We start from the raw sequence: 21,626 nt of genomic DNA, 5'->3' as shown, positions 1-21,626 counted from the left end.
ATTTCTTGTATCTTTGATACATTACATCACTTTCAGCTATATAGGAAGTGAATACAAACTTAGGTGCTAATCCTGTGAAGATGTATGCATTGTATTGATTTCTACACACTACACTGTCCTACCGAAGTTAATGAGTTTAAGGTTTTGGAGTTGTTTTTTTTTCTTGATATGGTCACTCTGTGAGTTAAACCCTCTTTCATGGAAGTGATGAGGAACTGGCCACTGATTTTCCAAATAGGAATATGGTTGTGCAATACTGGCCAAACGAAAGGTCCATTAAAGACAGTGCAGGGATGTCCAATTGATTTATTTACGTTAACAATAATGCTTGTGTAAATTAATAGTGGTTTTGTACATGATTTACTATTAATATTATAAACTAATAGGATACTGTATAAGGCCTTTTATTCATGAGTGCTCAATCCTGCATGATTTACAAATATGAGGAGCAATCTTGAGCTATGAATGAAGATATAAAATCAACATATATATATTCTCCTGTGTAGATTCATATGCCATGTGGCTGCTGATTTTCATGATTTAATCTGTTCTGGGAATGGAAACAAGCACCATTATTATTTGGAAATACTGTGAATGCAATTAGCAATTTGAATCTACTGAATTATTGAAGTCACATAAATTCAAATAATCAGTTGTTTAATAAAAGCTTTTAAGCAGATTGTAAAATGCATTTTATTTTACATTCTCTAGAGTATCTTAGATTATCACCTTCTCTTTTGTTTTCAAACCTTTCAAAGTTTTTACCAATATAATGAGACAAGTCACAGGAACACATGCCCAGTTATAAAATACTCTATATACATCTTTTACTTTGTCTCAACTGCACTTGGCTATTAATTAAAAAAAGGTCACAATACTTAAGACTACGAGTTAAGTTTCTTGACACTGTTCATGAATCATCTTAGTCTACCACTACATTGTATAACACTACTTAGTTTACACATACACAGAGAAGATATCTGCAGAACTGAACGATTTTCTGATGGTATCTAGGTTTTGAAAACTGGTCTGTTTGGTACCAATTCTGTCTCCCCAGGAAGTCAATAGTAAAATAAACCATAAAAATGGCCACTGAATTCAATTAAGTAATTTGTATCAAGGTAGAGAATCTTGCCAAACTGATGTTAAACAAATGATATCAATTTGGGGGTGTTTGGTTTGGTTTTGGTTTTTTGGTGTGGTTTTTTTTTTTTTAAAGGGGGGTGTGTGTGCAGGTGCTTATCTACATATATATGTAGATAAATAAAAGCATATACCTGCCTGATCAAGCCTGTGAAACTGGGGAGCACTGGGATACCTTTCGCAAATTAGGTGCCAGCTTCACCAATATATTACTCCAGTTTTACATGGTGCTTAACCTCCTGAGAGCAACTAGAGTACTGCAGTGGCAAATGAGCACCTCAGCCCTAAGAGCATGTTGTCAGTTGGTCTGTGAAGAGCTTGGCTTGCATTTACTGCCTCGAGTAAACATACGCACGTGCGCAACAGCAGCGTGTCATTTGGTACATGCATTTCATTTGGATTACAGGCTGGAACAAGATCGTAGTCTGCCTGTTTAGCCAGGTAAACGTGAATCTCTTGGACAAAACCTTGCAGTCATGGTCCAGGCTCTCCCCATGTTGGAACCTCCTGCTTCATTTGGTGGATCTGCTTCTGTAGTTCGTCTCTGTCCAGCTTCATTTTTGCTTCTAGAACTTGCCGTAGAGACCCAATGCTCTCGTAGATAGCTGCAAATCCTAATTACAGGTGAAAAGTAGATTAACTCATGATCAAAAGCAAGAGTATCACATAATTACTATCAAAGTGTACTTCTTACCATAACACTGTGCTTTACGCTAGGAAGACAGCAAAAGTTCTGCAGAAAAATAGGACCGTAATCGTGTGCTGATGGCAAAAATGCCGCCAGTGGCAGCCAAGCTATGGCCACGTAGGCTCTGGGGAGAGCACTTCTAAGCTAATGAGATGTCACCTTGTTGCTATGAATTTCACACTGAGTGAAAATCCTTTTTAATGTCAACAGGTGCAGCCATTACATGTGGCCCAAAAGTCTTCACCTGCTTCGATGCAAGCAAAGGCATTTTGCATATAATTATAGGTCGATCATTGTTACCACAAGTCAGAATAAAGAACTTGATAACTATGGTCCTACCAGCATTAACTTCAGCTTTCATTTCTTTTATATCTTCATTTATCTCATTTTGAAGTTTGCCGATGCGAATGTTTATCTTTTCTTCAGTTTGTTTTGCTTCCTGTGTTTCCATGGTTATCTTCTGTATTTCTTCTATTTTGTCAATTTTCTCTGCCATTTGGTTAAATTTCATCTCTATAGCTCTTTCACTCATTTCCTGGAGCCGAGAAAAAGAATTTTTATTAGTTACTCTGCATATGAAATTACAGTGTTCTTTCCCAAATGTGCAGTAGATATTGATTAATCATCTTTTATGTGGAATTCAAAGGTGTAAGGAATTATAATTTTTTTATAAAATGGTTTAAACTGACTTGATTACTGTAGGCTACAATACTGATCTATTTAGAAGTAATCAAATTTATTTGAAGACTCTCAGGCTGTAGGGATGGCATACTTGACATCAGTGAAAAGTTGTACAAATATCGAGGGGGTCTGAAAATCTCACTCAAGTAATACCTCAATTACATCATCTTAGTTATTAATAATGCTTTTGCATACTTCCTGAGAAGCATTAATAGGACATTTTAACAAAACTTACAGTGTTTTCCTTAAAAGTCAATGAGAGTTGGTCAATTTTTTGCACAAGCTCTTTTTCAATCCTTTCATGTTCCTGTTCCAACCAGCTACGTGCAGACAAAATCTGGCTGCTGAGTTCCTCAATAGCATTTTTTAATCTAAGAGCATAATAGAAATTAGCAGATACAAAATAGCGGAACTTGTGGTCATTCAGCAGTGACTTTTTATGAACATGTTCATTAAAAAAATTAATCACAATTTAATACATTCTTGACACCATATTAAGGGGAATCTTTGAATTTAAGGCTACTAAAGTGGATAAAGTAACATTGTTTTCGAAAATAAAGATGAAAGCACAACAAAATAGCAGGGTTTTATATGAAACACATCACAACATTTTGTGACATAGTAGGTGCAAAATCTTTGCAGCATTGAAAACAGAATAACATCATCCATTCAGATTATAGTCTTCATGTCTGTAGGTCTTAAATCTGAACATAGATTTGGTAACCGTTTATTTTAGTGGTAATGCTGGTTCATAGAGCCACACTTACGTTGCCTATACCCACCTCAAGTTTACACCAACCAATGGTGCCAGTGAAACTGTTTCTTTAGACAGCCTTTCTTCCAGTGAATATTTGAAATCTGGATCTATTCTTTCATCTGGTTTTCAAATAGTTTTACTGACGTAACTGATGGAGGTTGCGTGAGGATGGCAATAAGCAGTAAGGAGTAAGGATGCGGATGGCTTAAGCCAGGAGTGCCACTGAGTGAGAAATGCCTGGAGAGGAGTTAATAGCTGAATTGAATATATCCCTATATAATGTCCAGTAGTAGCACAGTAGCTTATCATTAATAATTTAGGTATTTGAGTTAATTATTTAAGCCAATTGAAAGCAGTAACGCTTTGTGAATGCTGTGCCTTGCTGCCTGGTTGCTTGAGTCGAACTTTTTGCACCGCTCCCGACAGCCACCTCCAGCATTAGTTGCTTCGTACAGCTCTTGCAAAAAGGTACCAGGCCACTCCTACAAAAATCCTTAGCTGTGCTCTTTAATACAAGTTCTGCCTGAATACTTAACCAGGGACTTAATGGGCGGTTCAAAACGGCCTAACAACATTAGGGGCAGGATTCGCGTTGCAGGTGAGGCCCGCTCGCTTTTGTAACATCTGTGGGGCGCACATGCACAGTTAAAGAGGTTCACTCTTTTGCAGCCCCGAAGATACAAGCAGCTGGGGGGTGCGGCGCAGGGCCGCAGCCGGGCTGGCGGCACTCACTTCATGTCCAGCAGGTGGAGCTGCTGGCTGCTCTCCTTGTAGGCCAGCTTCAGCTTCGCCTCCTGCTGCACGATGGACTGCTCTACCCTGCTCAGGAGGTGAGAAATCTGAAACGAGATTCACTATTTACTATTTTGCAACAGCATTTCATCACAGTCTCATTTGGGATATTTCAGAACAGTAGAGGAGACCTTAAAGTAGGGCCGGTTTTGCTGACATTTAAAAAATTGAATTTGCACATTTCACTTTATTATGAAAAGCATTCTACCTTGCAAGACGAAAGTAGCAACATTGTAAAAATGGTAATTTTTCAGCCATAAATAATTTGAACAGTCTTGCCTTGAAGGCACCTGCCTGCTCCCCCCCTTGAGACACCTGAATTTGCACCATCCATCCATCTCTATGTTGCCAGATAAGCATGGTAAATGAATGGCAAAGCACTCCGCCAGTACCAAGTGATATTCATCACTTCATGTATAACAGCTACTGCAGTGCTAGAAGTGCTGAATTTAGCTGGGGGGAGGTCATTACTAACAGGAAATACTTCTCACCAAAGCAACCATCCCAGTTTCACAAAACATACTGTTCTGTTTTACAAGATTCGTGCCAATATGCTCCTGGCATGCTAATACACTATACAGAGTCTTCTGAGAGAGGTAAAGTGGATTTTAACCACTTGCCAACTGCAAAATGAAGATGGAAAAATACTTTTGTTGCCCAAGAAAATGGGAAGGCCTTGAGCTGGAGATAGGAAGAATCCTTTTCCTTAATGTCCTAAGTCTCTGCTTGTACCTAGTGCTCACTCCCATTCTCTTACCCAATGGAAGAGAAACACAGCAGACAAATTAACGGATTCACAGAACCCAAACCCAGGTTTTTTTTGCAAACTTTCAATAATTGTGTTCAAATACGTATGAAGTCAGCCAGGGAAGGCCAAAACATACAGGGAGAGACACTGATGCTTGCATTGTTGTGGTAGTTTTCCAGAGCACCTCTGTTCATTCCTGGAGGCCTTTCTGGTGCCTTATAATACTAGCTCCATCTACACAGCATGCTAAAGCAGAAAATTAAGGACTTTTTTCAATTAGACCAGCACAGTAATGCAGCTAGGTACCAGTATTCAATCTAATAAGGACTGTGAGCAGATACAGCTCTCCATTTGTAAATCTGTGACCTCCCAGGACAATAATTAACAGTACTGGAGTTTGTGTGAATTAGACTATACCTTTCACCCGTACATTGATCACTTTGATCTAAATACCATACCTGTATTTCTGCCTCTTTGATTTTAGACTCTAAGATGAGCTTGGAGGTGTGTTGGTCTTTACTTAGGCTCTGAAGTCTTTCATAGGTAATTTTATGCTCTGCAGACAGTCTGGCTAACCCAGCGTCACACCTGTTTGAACAAATAAATACCAAAGCAACAGCTGAATAGAGTATAAGGTCCAGGCTTTTAAAATTATCCATTTTAGACTGGGCATTTCTGTGAAATTCCTGGCTGTCTAACAAACAGTGTCTTACAAGACTGTAACAGTGGTGATATATCTCACAGTATTCAACAAACGGCTCCCAAATGGGACTAGAAGTCAAACAGTCTGACCCACAACATTCCTGCCTTCTTGGCACTGATGTAACACATGGAGACTGCGGTGTTATCAGCCAGGGAAACAACATTAGAAGATGCAGAATTTCAGTCCCTCGTATTTCTGTCATACTCCAGAAGACATCTGTTAAGGTGTGCATGAGTTCACCTACAGGATTAGAAGCCTAAATAATTGAGGACCATTTTTTCCATTATTGAAGCTGTGTTATCCTGAGGTTCGCGTACTTATTTTTATTTGTGAAATAGTAGTATACATTTAATATGTGTAGCAAACAATGTGAGGCAAATTTTACAGTTATTAGTCTTTAGGTAAAACTGTCATTGAAAGGAATGGCAATTTTGTCTCACAAAAGGCTACAAAATGCCGTCCTGGAGCACAGTAATTATTATTTCCTTTCTTCACACTGGAACATTAGTCGATGCTGTAACATTTTCAGGATAAATGTGCTATCGAATATGTGCATTTTGTACCACATTTGAAAAACACTTTGGTCAGGTGGATTTCATCTACAGTAACACAGTTAGGACATTAACTGAGCTGTAAAAATGTGAGTACTGTAATTTCAGGAGTAAGACCTCTGCGAAGCATGAGGAGTGTATTTTTTTGCTAAGGGAAATATGTAATTGGCAATGTTACCAAATTTGATCTATGAAACTGATGAGGAACAGACAGCAGCTACAGTTTGAAGAAGAAAAAGGCAGTAAGAAGGAACAAGCAAAGGCACCTGAAGTCATTACCTAAACCGATGACACATTTTAACATCTTTCTAGTGACATTTCAGTACAAAGGCTTTCATTTCAACACGCATTTTCATCACCTCGGTTACAGTAACTACAGTATCATTAAACATGAAGGGAAAGGAATGGCTGAAATGACAAACGGAGCATCTGCTTAGTATTACAGTAAAATTTAAATGTGAAAATAATCAGTAATGCAAAATAGCACCTAAAAATTATAAAACCTGTGAAAATTAAAATTATAATTCAGCAGCTCAGCATTGTGAGGCTTAGTTAGTAGTATCTGTAGGAAGACCAGCTAAGGTTTACATCGCAGTGACCCATACTTGTAGGTCTTACGATCAGGCAGTTTCTTTAGAAAGACAAGAGAGAAGCCAAATCTCTCCAAGTTGAATCAGAGGAAAGAAATCAGCTTGCATCTAGTCACCAAAAGCCTATGGGCTTAAAAAATACAGTTTTGTTTCTCTGAGGCGTGACAGAAAATATGAAAAGAAACAGCTTTGAAAACTACTGTAGCAAATGTGAACAGCAGGCATCTGTAACTGATTTTAAGGCAAATGAGTGTTTTGGGATTAATGACAGTGCATCTCTCTTCTTTGTGGAACGCAGTTACATGATCAAAGGGGTCATATAGTTGCACAGTAACTGAAACATTAAAATCTGTGTTAATTTAGTGTCAGCCTGGAATGTTTATCCTGCTATGTTGTTTGGTTTGGTTTGGTTTTTCAAACAATATTCCATATATTGAAGTGGTCGCAGAGAAGTCTTTTTGTTATTTATATTGTACACACTTACAACACTTGATTAGTTTTGACCTGGAAGAAACATCAGTGTTCTGTAGACGAAGAATTGATATTAGTTAAGTGAGTGTACATTTTGAGTTTAAAACTTAGAGTAATTAAATAACCTCAGTCCATGCTTCTACTAGCCTTCAAATGGTGGGGAGGTAATAATAAGATGAACGTAACATTTTTTATTCAGGTTTCTACTTTGTGAAGGGTCAGAAGAAAATCAGCAAACCAAACAGAAGTACATACTACAGTTTGGAATTTTTCCCTGTTAAAAAAAAAAAAAAGAAAAAAAAAAAGGCGGCATGTTACAATCCCCAATGAACTTCCCATACCTCTGAAAGTTCTGCTTTGATACTACTTTATAGATTCATGTTAAAATGACAATATAATTCTTCTTAAAAATAGAACCAACTATTTCTGAACACTGGATTTAAGTTCCTGTGTAATTTAATCAGACTGTCTTAAGTAAATATAAATCATATAAATTTGTAATTATATATATAATAAATATAAATTATATAAAATAATACAAATTTATTTTTATTTTAAATTATATGACATATAAGTCATATAAATAAGCCAGGAGACTATGGATATAAAGACAGAAGTTGAAAACAACTTTCAAGGTTTGGCCATCTTAAAAGGACAAAGAAATGAGAAATAGATTTCTAGGAGAAATACTACTTTAAAAAAACAAGAGCTGTATATAAAACCATTTTTTACAAAGAAATGCACAATAAATAATTCTCTGTCTTCATGCCTGAAATTCTGAAGCTGGCTATACGAACAACCCAGTGCAGTTTTTCACGTGCAGTTGCACACATGCACTGTTGAAAATTGAGCTAAAGATGCACTAGAATGTGTTCATTGTAGTAATGCTTGATGTTGGAGGACATTTTCTGAAAGTTCGGATTGCCAAGCTGTGTAGTTACTGGAAATTAGTAAATGAAGAATAAACGGAGAGATTTCATAGTGCCAAGCGTTATTCTCAATTTCAGAATACAGCATAATTCGAGAAACCAGGGATGTTTAATACAAACAGTGAAATTACCAAACAACTGCCTTCCAAGTCATAGTAAGCAAAAGCAGTAGTTATTTTTCTGGTGCCCTGAAGAGCATTTTTGTTGCCTTTGATCTCTAAGAAATCAAAACACAATGGTTGCTCTATTCACTGTCACGGGGGACCAGATAAAGCTGTGAACTAAACCAATGCTCTGCAACAGGATGCTGTATAAATTACGCTATGATGGTACATAAAGATTTAATGTTCCTGTTCTATTATAACAAGAGATGTTTCAGTTAAAATACCAGTGTTTCAGTGAAAAACAAGTAGCTGAAGAAAAAGTAGTGAAAGCAAGTTGATGCGTCCAGGGGATCCACTGGGCAGGACCAGCAGAGCTGGTAGGTTCTGAGTAGCCTGGATCAGGGAGCCCAGATCATGCTCATCGTGTGCGTCTCCTACACGGCAAGTAGCCAGGGTGCAGCACATTTATTGTACTTATGAAGTTCCTAAATGCAGTGCATCCCAGATGCATCAGGCTCATTTTCTGTGCAGTGTAGGAAAATCTGCCTACGTGTCATGAGTCCAGGGTGTCTGAAATGAATCAGATCTATAATGTATATAAAAAATCATCCATATATGCAAAGTAGGCCCAATTTGAACATGCAACGTTGCCATTTCTCTGGATGTTTCAGCTTTCGGGAAGCTTCTAGAGGCAGCTACTTAGTGCTATGGTTCTGATCAGGCTGCTGTATTGAAACTTTCCAGATGGATGACCATAGTCCACAAGTTATTCTGTAAAAAAATTCTAAGGCACTATTCATGAGGTTTATGATCCAGTATCACTAGAAATAGACTTGGTCAATTTGTGTTGCCAACATCAGGGTCAGAAGGCTGGAGTGATGGATCTGTCCAGATCCATCTAAAAGGAGGCATTTACCTCATTTTCTGCTCAATGTGTAACTGAATCTAATAGAGATAATATTTTTCTTAAAGTGAATAACGCTGGTTCTTAGGAAAATGTAGGGCATCATTCATGGTGAACACTGTAATGATGCTTTACAAATTCATCAGTAAATTGTGCTTCATGAGAAATGGCCCAGAGACATGAGCTGTAATGCGTGCTCAGTCTTCTGAGAGGGATAGGAGTTCGTTCTGTGGCGCAGGTGGGGTCGGCTGTGAGGTGTGTCTGAATGTCACTCCTCCAGAGCTGTGGGTACGTGGGTTTGGAGCTGTGCTTCAGAACTGCATGTGCATCAGGGATCCCTGTTCTCATCGTTAAAAGCAGCATCCCTCAAGAAATAACGAGACAGTTGTTCGATGATATATTGACATGTTACAGAACAGTTGGTGTTAGGAAATAAACACCATCCTCTCCAATATTGAAGTTGAATAGGATGTCTAATACGCATGCAATTACTGGAACTGAAATTTGGCCAGAATCCTGAGACTGACACTAAAATTATTACAGGACCAAAGGGCTCAGACTGAGGTGATTTACTGTGGCGTGGCACATACAGACTGATGCACACCGACTGTCCTGCACACTTCTAGCCTGGAGCACACGTGCCGTGCCGGGAGCTGAAGGAGCTCGGTGTGCAGTAGCCTCGGCCGTGCGTAGGACCTTGGCTGTGGCCGAGAGCTGATGCACAGCAAGCTGCTGACCCCCAGTAACTAGATCATGTGTCTAAGGTTTCACTCTTTGAACTCATCTGAAAACTAGCAGGACTAGATGTAAATGGGAAATTACATCAGGTGAATTCAGCCTGTTTTATATAAGGAACATTAGCTAGAGTAATCAGAAAGTGTTTATCCCGAGGGAAGTTTCTTGTAAGTACCTGTGTTGTGCCAACAGCATAGCAAACTGCCGCCTTGACCATGATCTCCAGATATTGCTATAATCATTAGTCACAGGAACATGAATTTGCAAAGTAGAATATGTCTGTAATTAAAGGCAAAGAGCGTTCTCCTGTGGAACACTGCTATAACTTGATTTCTGGTAAAGGGAAGCTTTTTCTCTTCCTCATTCAGGGAAAATTTTTATGTAGAGAGCATAATGCTGAATAGAAGGTAACAGTTAAAAAGACTGTAAACTGCTTCTGTGACAGTAATGAATGCAAATATCCAAGGTTCACTGCACAGTCTGAGATGAGGCAGATTGGTGTAATCTCATACAACTAATTGCAACCCAGGCGCAGTACGAGGGCGTTGCCCTAAGTAAATAGAAGAAATCCTGGCTCAGACTGCGCTAGCCCACCGCCGATCCCCACAGCAGCACTGGGGACAGGCGAGGGCCCCGCTGTGGGGCTCCTGCTGGCTCGTGTTGATTCACCCGAGTCCTGCTACTGAATGCAAAGGCACCGTATTCTGCTGCGCAAGGTGTAGCAACTGCGCGGCTCCCATACAGACCGTGCCCAGGCTGTGGTATGGTCTCAAAGTGGACTTTTTATATAAAGAAGCAGGAAGATCTAAGCAGGTAAATTTGTCAGGGATTTCTCAGTGACATAGATAATACATATATATATATATATATATATATATATATATGTGTAAAACCCCTCTGAAGTATTCTTTACAAAATGGGCTATCGAAGTTACAGTGGAAACATGAAACAATTTATGAGAAAACTTCAGTTCAAAGCAAATCTCTCCCAGATTATTTTTGTAGGCTGTTGAAAGTTATCACTAAATGAGTTGAAGGGCAAAAAAGGAAAACTATCTGTACAATATAGACAGTAGATCAAATTCAGGACAAGTGTACATCCACCAAAGTTATTAGCCAAGCTACTTTAAGCTGGATTAGGTCCTTTTTCTATAGGTGTTACATATCCTCTGTCTTTTGTGCTCAACTTGACAGACACTGAAGCAAATGCTGTTGTACTGGGCTTTGTAGATGTGTCACCGGTGGCACAAGCTGAAGCCTGTGTAGTTGCACAATTGAAACCTGGAGTTTCAAGTAGCCTATAAAACCCCGTTACTTTATAGTTTTCTGTTCCTTACGTGCTGGGCAGCCTGCGTAGTTGTTAATATGGCTAACCAGTAACTGAATGCACAGATTTTTGCTTCTAAAACATATGCAGAAATGTGCAGCTATTCTGTTCTTTACAAGTGCAAATTGTTCCCTGCTGCCTTTATAATTGTGCTAATTGATTTGTTTCAAAGATAGACCAGCCTAAGTGGAGTGCTTTTTAAAGCTGAACCAAATCCAAATTCCTAAGGAATTTGAGGTAGTTTATTAAAAACTAATTTCAGGAATTAAGGGTGATATTGTTAAGTGTAATATGTAATAACGGAGTGCAAAGGATTATTACTAATTTTCTTGAAAACACTGAGCAAAATTATCCTGGGAATTCTGCCAAAGTTGAATTCAGCCCATTATTATTAACAGTCATACTTCAAGATTAAAACAACATTAGCTAGGCCCCAAAAGATGGTTCTGTGTTGACTTTTACCTTGCAACTCTTCCCCGAAGATCTCCTAAACCAGAAAGCTGTCGCATTTCCAGACTCTTCAGGGTAGAATTTGTTCCATAGCTGAGATTGTCTCTGACACGTATCTGTTCCTGCAGCATCTACAAAGCATTCATATGCAAATATAAACTCAGTATGTCACATGTAAGGTACACTTAAAATATCGCTCATTATTTTTCAGTAACGTAAGAAACCATTTTATTATTACGTTATTAAAAGCTTTGTTTTGTACTAAACCAGATACTTTTTTTTGATCATTACTCTTTCTTATTCTTAGTGCCCAATCTGCACATAAATACTGTAACAAAGTGTAATTTGACAGCGGAACCGGGACTTCAATATTCATTTTTATCCTTTCATTTTTGCCACCACGGCCCGGGTGCTGACAGCCGCAGAGGCCAGCCGTGGTGGTATCTGCACACGATTAGGGCACAAAGCCAAGCAGTCGGTCTGGCTGCTCCGTGTCGTCACTAAGTCGGAAGTGAAAGAAAGTTTATTACAGAGCTGAGGCATTTCCTTGTGTTTACACAGCACAGCCTTTGGGCTGAACTTGAGCTGGGTATTACTGTCGCATTAATTCATTTTTTCAGGATTTTCCGATGCAGCTTTCGAAAGCAAGCTGATTAATATCACAAAGGTTTCTGTGTTTATGGGCTGATATCCCGTGCTGTTTTCATAGGCACTGCAAGAATTGCGTCATTTGCAAACAGTTTTTCAAGTTCTAAAAAAAATTTATAAGCTTTACAGGATCTTCAGACCTTGTCTGACCTTTACTCCTCCTGTGGTAAACTTGCTTACTAAATTAGAAGGAATGAGTAGCTGAGATGCCATTAGTCTGTGAAAAATTCTTAACATACCTCGATGTCCCGGTTGAGCTGCCTCACTATTGCCGTTATGTTTCGGATATGTTCTTCCAAGAGTTGCCTAGCCAACCGGTCACCCCCCCCTTTGTTCTGCATTCTGTGCAGAGTGGAAACAATGTCCTCCTTAATGCGAAAAGCGTGTTCCACAAGAGCTGCCGTTGTTTTCTCATGGCTTAGGATTCTGTCTTCCAGCTGATCCACAAGGCTCGCGGATGCCAGCGGGACCGCCGTCAGCGCCTGGCTGTGCAGCGGTATGTTTCGAACCCGCCTAGTGAAGAAGAAGATCCAGTCAGTGTTAGGCTCTCACCCAAAACTGAGCAATGCTGTTCCGCGGGAGACAGCGTGATGCTATCTGCATATCGATGCTGAGGAGCAGCACCAAGGTGCTCGCAGGGAGAGGGCCCGCTGCTGCAACTCGGTGGGTGCTGTTGCTGGCTGCAGCACCTCTGTGGTACAAAGGCAGGTCAGGCTCTTTTTTCTACCCTTTAAGGGAGCTTACAAAAGCGTAGGATCTCAATAAAAGGGCATTAGCATTATAAAAGTAGTTACAATTCAGAACTATTAATCTGATTAAGAATCCAAATTCAAAACCTTTTCATTGAGTTTCAAAAGTTTCCAATGCTATTTGTCTCAACAGTTCTCAAGCTTAATCCAAGTAGTAAATGCAGAAGGTAGATACTGCGAATTCAATGGAAACCGACTGAGATTTAAAAGGAGTAGCTTGCATCCATTCTTTTTTTTACTCTCTGTAGCTACCCAGTAATACCATACAGAAGCTTGGTCCCCCATGAGCTGGACAGGAGGATATGCAGGTGTAGAAACCGAGGAGAGACTGAAATTATGACAAGCTTCTCATAGTTTCAGAAGTCAGTTTTTCCCCCAAAACAGCTTACGTTTGGGTACTTTGAATAATTGCCATTTTTTTTTCAAGAGAGCTCTGCACTGAATAGCTTCCATGGAAAGGAATGGAGCTCATGGGTGCTCAAATTCAAAAATACTTAGGCTGCTAATGCACGCAATCTTTTCCTGCTGCTATATTCCGTACAGAACAGTTTTCAGAAGCATAAGTGGAAGATACAAGTTCAACCCCACTTTGAAAGAGGACATCTTTTTTCTTGGAACTCTGTTATTTACTGTGTGTTCTCCATGTTGTTTCCTGTTAAATGAGCAAAAATAACAGTTTACTTTCACCATGATGATACTGATAGAGACGTAAGAGGACTCCAGCAAAGGTCACTTCTGGCTCTGAATTTTCACACTCTTTCCATGCTGCTAGAAGAGTGGCTAAAATATAATATTATTGGACTTCTATTCAGTTACAGTTTAAGCTGTTTAATTCCTTTGGGAGAGGATTAAGTAAAAGCTGAGTAAGGAACTGTGATTGGAATGAGTCTACAGTGTCTCATTTTGCTTTGCATACTAATGCCTAAGCCCCAAGTCACAGCATTACTATAGAGAGAGAACTGACAGACATAATATTCTATGATATGAAGATTTTACTTTTTACATTCCAAACTGTACCTTTCAGAAGGGGCAAGAGTTGGGAAGATTGGGCTTCGCTGGGCCATCTTCTGGTCAATAATTTACGTCTGTTGAAAAAGTACACGTTGAATTATTTAACAGTTTGTATCTGGCACTGGAATGACTTAATGCTTCTGCTTTAAGTGGACCTTTAAGTAAAGTTTCAAGATTACGCTGACAGCTCTGATCTTGGAAATCAAATGCTGCGTATGGAATAAATGCAAATAAAAATCAATACAACAGAACAAAAGGAGAAAACCTAAAAACTGCTAAAAAGCTTTTTGTAGTGAAAACAATACTCTTGAAAAAGGCAGGGCTGACAGCCTTGGAACCGAAATCTGCTGTTGCCCCACAGAACTGGTTTGGCAGGACAGAGGCAAACAAAGTTCTGGTCCCCAGTCTGTCAGCTGGTCTCAGACATCATCAATCAATGAATGAAAAAGCAAGATCCACAGGATTATCGTAAAGCTTAAGAAAGTATTGGCTAGAGAATGAAATAAAAATACTTTGTGACAGCGGATTATTCAGGTTAAGGTGTTTTTCAGGTTAAAGCATTGGCAGTCAGAAACCTAAGTAACATGTGTTGGACATCAGCACCATTTAGCAAAACTGAGTCTTTTATTTGTCTTCAAATCTAAATGACCACACTTTATGCTGTAACTAAATTCTTCTGTGGTAAGAATATAGATTCTGGGTTTAATTTTTAGACATAGCCAGCCAGACTGTGACAGACGTTGCAGCAGGGTAGTTCTGTTAAATAGCTTCAGAAAGATGTTTTAGGTATCTTACTGTAAACAAGATCAGTACCTGGCTCAGCAGCTTTGTTCACTGACAGAAATTAATGAAATGGACAGTAGCCTCAATCAAATCCAATTTTTCTGCCCTATGTAAAACAAATAAACATTTTTAACTATAAATAGAACGATCGTGGCCCGAGCCTGAACTCTTTGGGAACCTAAAATCCCTACTGAAAACTAAAGGCTGATGTATGAAAAGAATTTTGCAATCGGTGATGAAATCTGGTGCAATATGCTGTACAAACCGAAAAACAGGGTTATTGAAAGAAAAGTGTCAAATACCGACTGTAAAGAAGTGATAGGACTATCCTCTGAGATCTCAAAATGCAAAGCGTGTTTATGCTTTAGAAATGCATGAAAGCACTGCCTAAAAGCAGAGAGCAAACATTGTCACAGTATGTGTGTTCTATTTATAGCACAGTGCTTCAGAAACTACAAATTAGAAAAAAAATAGTTTTAAGAGAAGCTGGGTTGCTGAGCAGCAATGACACTAAACTGGAATTCAGAAGGTCTGATTGTGATTCCGTGCTCAATACCTGATCCTCATGACTTTGGACAAGTTATTTCCATGTCTAGTGACTCAGTTTCCCCATATGGAAGACAGTGATAATGATACCTACCTCCTTGTTTAAGTTCTTACACGCCTGCAAGTAAAAAGCACGCTATAAGAGCTGGGTATCATGATGACTCCTGCATTGAAAATCCTGCGCAGACACTGAATGTCCAGTCCTTTCCCAGTTGCTGTTTGTTTTTTGGTTGGTTTTGTTTGGTTGGGGTTTTTTGTAAACAATGCCACCACTCTGCAAGGTCTCACTCCTAGCTGTGCCGTGGGGTTATACCGAAACCCGGCACCCAGTTCTCAGCTCATTTACTCTTAGTCCTCTGGGCCATAACACATTTTAATGATCTTGATGCAGTGAAGCATTTAAACACAATTGAACTATAAACACAGGAATATCCCACTGATTTAAGAAGAGCTATGCGTATCACAGCAGCAAAGCACTGGATGCTACCTAGAAAAATGAAGAACAAATATTAAAGTCTGTACATCTAGCAGTGTCTTAGCGAAATGCACCTTACAAAAACCATCCAAACAAAAAAATCCTCAAGTGTTTTAATCTTACGGCCTTCAGGATCCATTTATTATCGATCGAAAAAAATGTTTGCAGCAGAGTAAGCATAGGATTGCTCGACGTTTTTACTTGTTCTGCTGGGCTACCATTAGACATGCAGCTAACTGCAACCGTCTGGAGAAATTGTGCGCATGAAACAAAAGTTACACAGATGGACTTCTTATTCATTTGTTATTGCTAACTTAAGCACATCACTCGGTACACACTGAAATATCAATTATCAGATTTCTTGGTCTAATCCAACACCCAGAAGGGATGTATTAAGACCTCGTTCAGCAGTTGTACAAAACTTTTCTGCAGTTTGGAGGTTATCTGCAGTAAACACTAAGAGATACATGTCAGAACTAATGACAAAGTCCCTCCTTGTGAGTGTGCGTAAGACCGATTTAGACTAATAAATATAAAACAAAAGAAAAAACCAGGATGTTCCAATGCCTAGAGTCAGAGGAGTGTAGTTTCACATAGCTCCAATTTTAATGGCAGTAAACTAGGGTCAACTTAGATAACAGTTGAAGCTTCAGGTGCTTAATTTCTTTTTTTTTTTTTTAATGAGGATGTCTCCTGCTTGATACTCCTATGGGAATTTAAATAATGATCTATTAACCCTGTCAATTTTGGTCGATTGATTCAATTTACTGAATATGATTCAATTTACTGAATATTCTAAACATACTTGTCACAGGGATGATATAAAGACTTTTTTCCCAGTTGTAACTGGTATGCCTAGCACTAAAATAGCAGTTCGCTTCATCGGTTAGGCAGCTTTTCCATACAGACCGGGGTACGTCTTTAGCGTTTCTTTAGGTCACTGACAGCAGACGTGTAAAAACTTGGGAAAAAGCCGTATGTGGAACATGCTGGAGAGACACTTTTAGGAATGCAAAGTTCCCCTCTGGCTCCTGGTGCTGCGGCATCCCTTCCTGCTGCGCCAGCGTCCGGCACGGCCCGAGGCTGCGGGGGCTCCGTTTCTCGGGATGGGAGGGATAACCACACCTGTCGCCTTGGGGTTTCCATCCTCCATGCCGACCCGTGCTAACTCTGTGCGCCTCGCCGCGCTTCCCACACGCGTTCCCACCGCACGCCTGCGGGGTGGTGGAGCCCTGTTAACCCTGACAGCGCTGCTGCCGGGGGGGTGAAGCGGGGGGGGCTGTGCGGCCCGCGGCAGGTCCCGGGGGAGCCAAACCCGGCTGGGATACCGGCCAGGGATACCGGCCAGGGAAACGCTTCCACCGCGCCGCTCGGCCAGGGAGCGGCTGCGGGCGCTGCGCGGGGGCGCAGGCAGCGCGGGAGCCGCGGGCGGGGGGCAGCGGGACAGTTCCCGTGTCGCAGCTGGGCACGGAGGGGGGTCAGGCCCGGCTGTACCGGGAGGGCACGGAGGAGGGTCAGGCCCGGCTGTACCGGAGAGGCACGGCACGGCCGAGCCCCTCCGCGCCGCTGAGCGCACCCTGCGCACCCGGCCCCACGTGCCGTACGGGGCACAGGCGGCCTGCCGAGGGGGGAGGGGGGGGGGAGCAGCTGCGCCCGGGGATCGGGGCCACCGGCCCTCGGGGGAAGCGGGGGCCGCCAGCCCGGGCCGGGGTGTGCTGGCGCGGGGCCGGGAGCGGGGCCGGGAGCCATGCTCGCGCCCCGGCGTGTGGCGGCAGCGACGCAGCCTGCCCTGCGTAGGGCCGGGGCCCCGCCGGCCGTGCCGTGCCGTTCCCTTCCGCGCCGCGCCGTTCCCTGCCGTGCCGTGCCGTTCCCCGCCGCGCCGTGCCGTGCCGTGCCGCGGGGGGCACCGCTACGCGCGGTGACGGCCGCGGAAGCACGGAGTGTAGGACAGTGACAGTGACAGTGACAGGACACGACAGCGCAGCCAGCGCCACTCGAGGGCCATGCAACGCGGGGCACGGAGCTGCCACGGGCTCCCGGGCGGGCGCAGGGCGCTGCGCGCACTCACCAGTGCCGGATCGCGGCGGGGCCGGGGCTGGCCGCCTGTCCCCCGCATGCCAGCGGCCGCCTGCGCCCCGCTCCTCAGCGCGCTGCCGCCGCCACAGCGGCGCTGGCCGGGCGCCCTGCCTGCCGCTACGCCGCCGCGCCGCGCCCGCGGGCCGGCCCTGCGTCCATCGGCGGCGCCGTGCCCGCCGCCCGCCCGCCCGGCAGCGCGGAGCGGGGCCGCCGCAGGCCGGGCTGCGGGAGCGGCAGCGGTTGCCAGGACGCCGTCACCATGGCAACGCGCGGGGCGGGGGGCGGGCGCTCCCGGACGGGCCGCGCAGGGGCAGCCGCGCTGCCGGCGGCGCGCAGGGTCCGCGCCCGCGGTGCGGGGGGCTGGGGGTGGCAGGGCAGCCGCGGCTGGGAGCTGCCGGTGGGGCAGCAGGGCCGGGGGTGCGGCGGGGGCGCGGGCTTTGCTGGGGCGTGCGGCAGCACCGGCGGCGGACGGCGGCAAATCACGGGTCTGGCGGTCACGTTTCCGCGTGGTATTTTCAAACAACATCTACCAGCTCGCGTCAGTAAAACTTCACGTATCACAGCAGAAGTGATCCTCCTCTTGCGCAGCAGGGGCGTGTGAGCGAAGGGAAAGTATTCCTGGAAAAGCGAAGCGGCGGTGGGGTGGTGCCTGCGCTTTTGTTTCCTGCTTGGGTCATTCTTTGGACTTCAGCACAACCGTCTGGGGTAAACAAAGGGGAAGGAGCATGGGAGGCAGCCAGGCGTGCCAGGCAGCCCGCACCAGCACGCTGGCTCTGGGTGGATACGAGCCACGCGATGTCCTGCACCTTGTGCCTGCGCCCAGCAGCACCCAAGGCTGGCAGCGCTGCAGCGTGCACATGCTGTTGTGGAGAGCAAGGCGAGGCGTGAATCCACGCTCCCGTGGACCTACTTATTTTCAAGTGTTCCCTGCATCAAAGGATCAGGCCAGAAACAAAATGTGCCATCGTGCTTTCCAAATGGGATAGTAACCAACTGAGAGTCGTAGGATTGTGGGATAATTCGTGTGAGAATGGACCTCAGGAGGACACTTGGCCAACCTCCTGCTGCAAGTGAGATCGTTGATGGGGCCAAATGCAGTTGTTCAGGGTTTTACCCGACCTGCTCCTGAAAACCTCCAAGGTTTTCAAGGTTCTCCAAGGATGGAGGTTTTCCACCCTTCTGCTCCCAGGCTGGGCTGGCCGCCGGCTGGGGGAAGGACATTCTTGTTACCTGGTCTGAGCCTCTCTGGTTTGCATTTATGTTGTTGTCTTCCCCCACACACCACTGTGAAGAGTCTGGCTTTGCCATCTTGATGGCTTCCTCATGGGTACTGGGGGCTCCTGTTCGGTCCCCCAAGGTCTGCTTTCATCAGCAAGTCCCGCGCCCCCAGCGCTTCCCTTCTCTGAAGGGGTGGTGAGGCACTGGCACAGGCTGCCCAGGAAGGTAGTGGCATCACCATCCCTGAAGAGGTTTAAAAAACACGTAGCTTGGTGCTCAGGGACGTGGTTTAGTGGTGGGCTGGGCAGTGCTGGGTTAATGGTTGGACCTGATGATCTCAAAGGTCTTTTCCAACCTAAATGATTTGATGATTCTATCTCACTGCCCTGCTGACCCACACAGCTGTGTCCTCAGACCCAGCAAATGTCCAGACTAACTTTGTGCACCTGAACAGTTTTTGTGCACCTGCCTGGTGATTTTTCCTACTAAAGGACTGCTTGAATCCTCAACATTTTCTTGAGTATGTGTGTCTGCAGGAGGGCTTGAAAGCAAATTGTTATTTAAAGCAAATTGATTATAGTTATTTTAATTTCCAAACATGTCAACGTTTGTACTTCCTGCTGCAGTCATGGAATTAACATTAAAAGGTACCTCCATACCAGCTTGCAGTCCACTTTCCCCCTTTAGCCCTTGCTGGCAGAGCATTTAACATGGTGAGGGCCAAGAGATGGGGAGGTGAGGTGTAAATGACTGTTCTTACGCTGTTCCCCAGGAACCCGTATCAGCCACTGTCCGACACAGGGTATTGAGGGGAATGATTTTTGGTTTGTCCCACACAGATGCTCGTTTCATCTTGTGTTACCAGACGTTGTTATTTTTGTACTTAGATCACGTCTTTGATGTTTCTAACCAAAGCAGTCCTAAACTGTTGTATTTTATATAATTACATCTTCAGTGTAATTGATGCTGAACATGTAGTTTTATTTTCTTAAAGGCACATTCAGATCTCTTTCCTTGTCAAGGCCCAACATCAGCAATAACGTTAGTCTGTTCTAGAGCATTCAGCTGTCTCACTTAGGAATGGAGGCCCATTTTAAAAGATCATGGCATTACAGAATGGAGTAATTTAGGCTGGAAGTGACCTCGGAAGGGAATCTGGTCCAACGCCCCACTCAAAGCAGGTCTAATGTTGGTGTTGGATCAGGTTGCTCATCATAACATAAACTTTTGATCTTAAAAGCTTGTGTAATGTTAAAAAAAATCTTCCTCTGGGGAAAAAAAATGCAGTGCTTGTACTTTTGTTGATGTGAACCTACAAAGCCAGTCACGGGAACATAGAAGGCAAAACTCCTCCATTACCAAGTCCTTTGTGGACTTCTTCCAGTTTTAAACCAGCCTTGCAAATAACATTATTCATACATTTTGGGTTGCAGTTGGAGAAAAATTCAGCTCTATGAATTCTGAGTATCTCTTATGTCTGGGGCTTCTCTTAATCAAATCCAGAGTTAAAAGAGCCGCATGCTATTTTCCCTCAACGCCCCCCCCCCCCAAAAAAAAAAACCCCAACCCAACAACCAAACCAAACCAAAACCCCAAACAACAGTGGGTGAAAAAGGGCTGTTGAGTTTGCTACTGTACTTTTTACCCCTGTGGTATGTTAGATGGGCACTGAACATGTTGATAAGCATGTTTTCTGAGCAGAGATGCTTCTCTAATTTAAGGCCAAAAAAAGAGAGGAAAGAAGGAAGGTGTTGTGGTAGGCACAGGGAAAGGGAGTGAAAGCAAGCTCAAATGATTATACTGTTTCCAAAATGGAAATTTTTTCTAATCATTGACATGATTCCATCACATTTTAGGTCATAAACTTTTGCTTTTGTTTTATATGTGCCATTTTGTTTCTCCCTACATTTCACAAGAAGAATTTGCTGAATCCATTTTTTATTTTCTGTGAGACAAATTCTACATTCGTCAAGTGTAGCTGAAGACAGAACGTAACCATCTGCATTTTAGCAGAAAACGAAGATTACAAAGTGTCTGTTTATTCTTTGGAAAGCAGATACAGCAAAAAAATGCATTGAATTTTTGAAATTTCTTTAATTTTACACCATTTGTTTTTCTAGGGCAAAAATCCTTCATCTTTCTAAGACATACCAGATGGTGTGGTTTTCTAACTAAATGTATGGTGTCTTGTTAAGGGTATTAAGCCTTATTTTATGGCTTTCAGGCATTAATTATATTATTAATTAAATTATTCTGGTCAACAGAAGATAAATATGTGGCTTATAAAACTTAATCTAAATATATTTTGTGAGTAAGGAAAAAGTAGCAATACCTTTTTTTTTCTTTGCTGTCAGTTTTAGCCCATTAGAAAGCAGTCAGGGCAGTGCCCGTTTCATTAAAATTTCTATTTTTTTCCTGATTCCCTGATTTCTTGTAAGAGTTCTTTCTGAAGCCACAATAATATTTTTAGAAGGGAGGGCAAGGGAAGGTCGTAGCCTGTGCTGTTTTCAGAGGTAAGGACCATGCTCTTTTTTCGGCCAGTTTAGTC

At 42.7% G+C, this 21,626-nt stretch overlaps 1 protein-coding gene across 1 annotated transcript; it reads right to left on the bottom strand.

Moving 5' to 3' along the window:
* Positions 1–292: 292 nt before the first annotated feature.
* FAM81A (family with sequence similarity 81 member A) lies at positions 293–18,012 on the bottom strand. Its single transcript, XM_040602513.1, has 9 exons — positions 17,853–18,012; positions 13,987–14,054; positions 12,460–12,733; positions 11,585–11,703; positions 5,268–5,397; positions 4,002–4,108; positions 2,748–2,883; positions 2,171–2,366; positions 293–1,757 (listed from the first exon to the last, which is right to left on the bottom strand). The coding sequence occupies exons 2-9, from the start codon at positions 14,031–14,033 to the stop codon at positions 1,618–1,620; spliced, it is 1,149 nt and encodes a 382-aa protein (XP_040458447.1). The 5' UTR covers positions 14,034–14,054; positions 17,853–18,012; the 3' UTR covers positions 293–1,617.
* Between the last annotated feature and the right edge of the window lie 3,614 nt (positions 18,013–21,626).

This window comes from Falco naumanni, chromosome 7 (assembly GCF_017639655.2).
Source record: "Falco naumanni isolate bFalNau1 chromosome 7, bFalNau1.pat, whole genome shotgun sequence".
Lineage (NCBI taxonomy): Eukaryota > Metazoa > Chordata > Aves > Falconiformes > Falconidae > Falco > Falco naumanni.
The sequence above is the reverse complement of the archived record's forward strand: the minus strand, read 5'-3'. Positions and strand labels throughout refer to the sequence as shown.

Bases quoted from the DNA above. Each gene is read 5' to 3' on its own strand.
- FAM81A (XM_040602513.1), bottom strand. From the start codon at position 14,033: ATGGCCCAGCGAAGCCCAATCTTCCCAACTCTTGCCCCTTCTGAAAG. The intron at 12,734-13,986 runs GTACAGTTTGGA...CTTCTTCACTAG, and splicing joins ACTCTTGCCCCTTCTGAAAG to GCGGGTTCGAAACATACCGC. The intron at 2,884-4,001 runs GTGAGTGCCGCC...TTATGCTCTTAG, and splicing joins CTCCACCTGCTGGACATGAA to ATTAAAAAATGCTATTGAGG.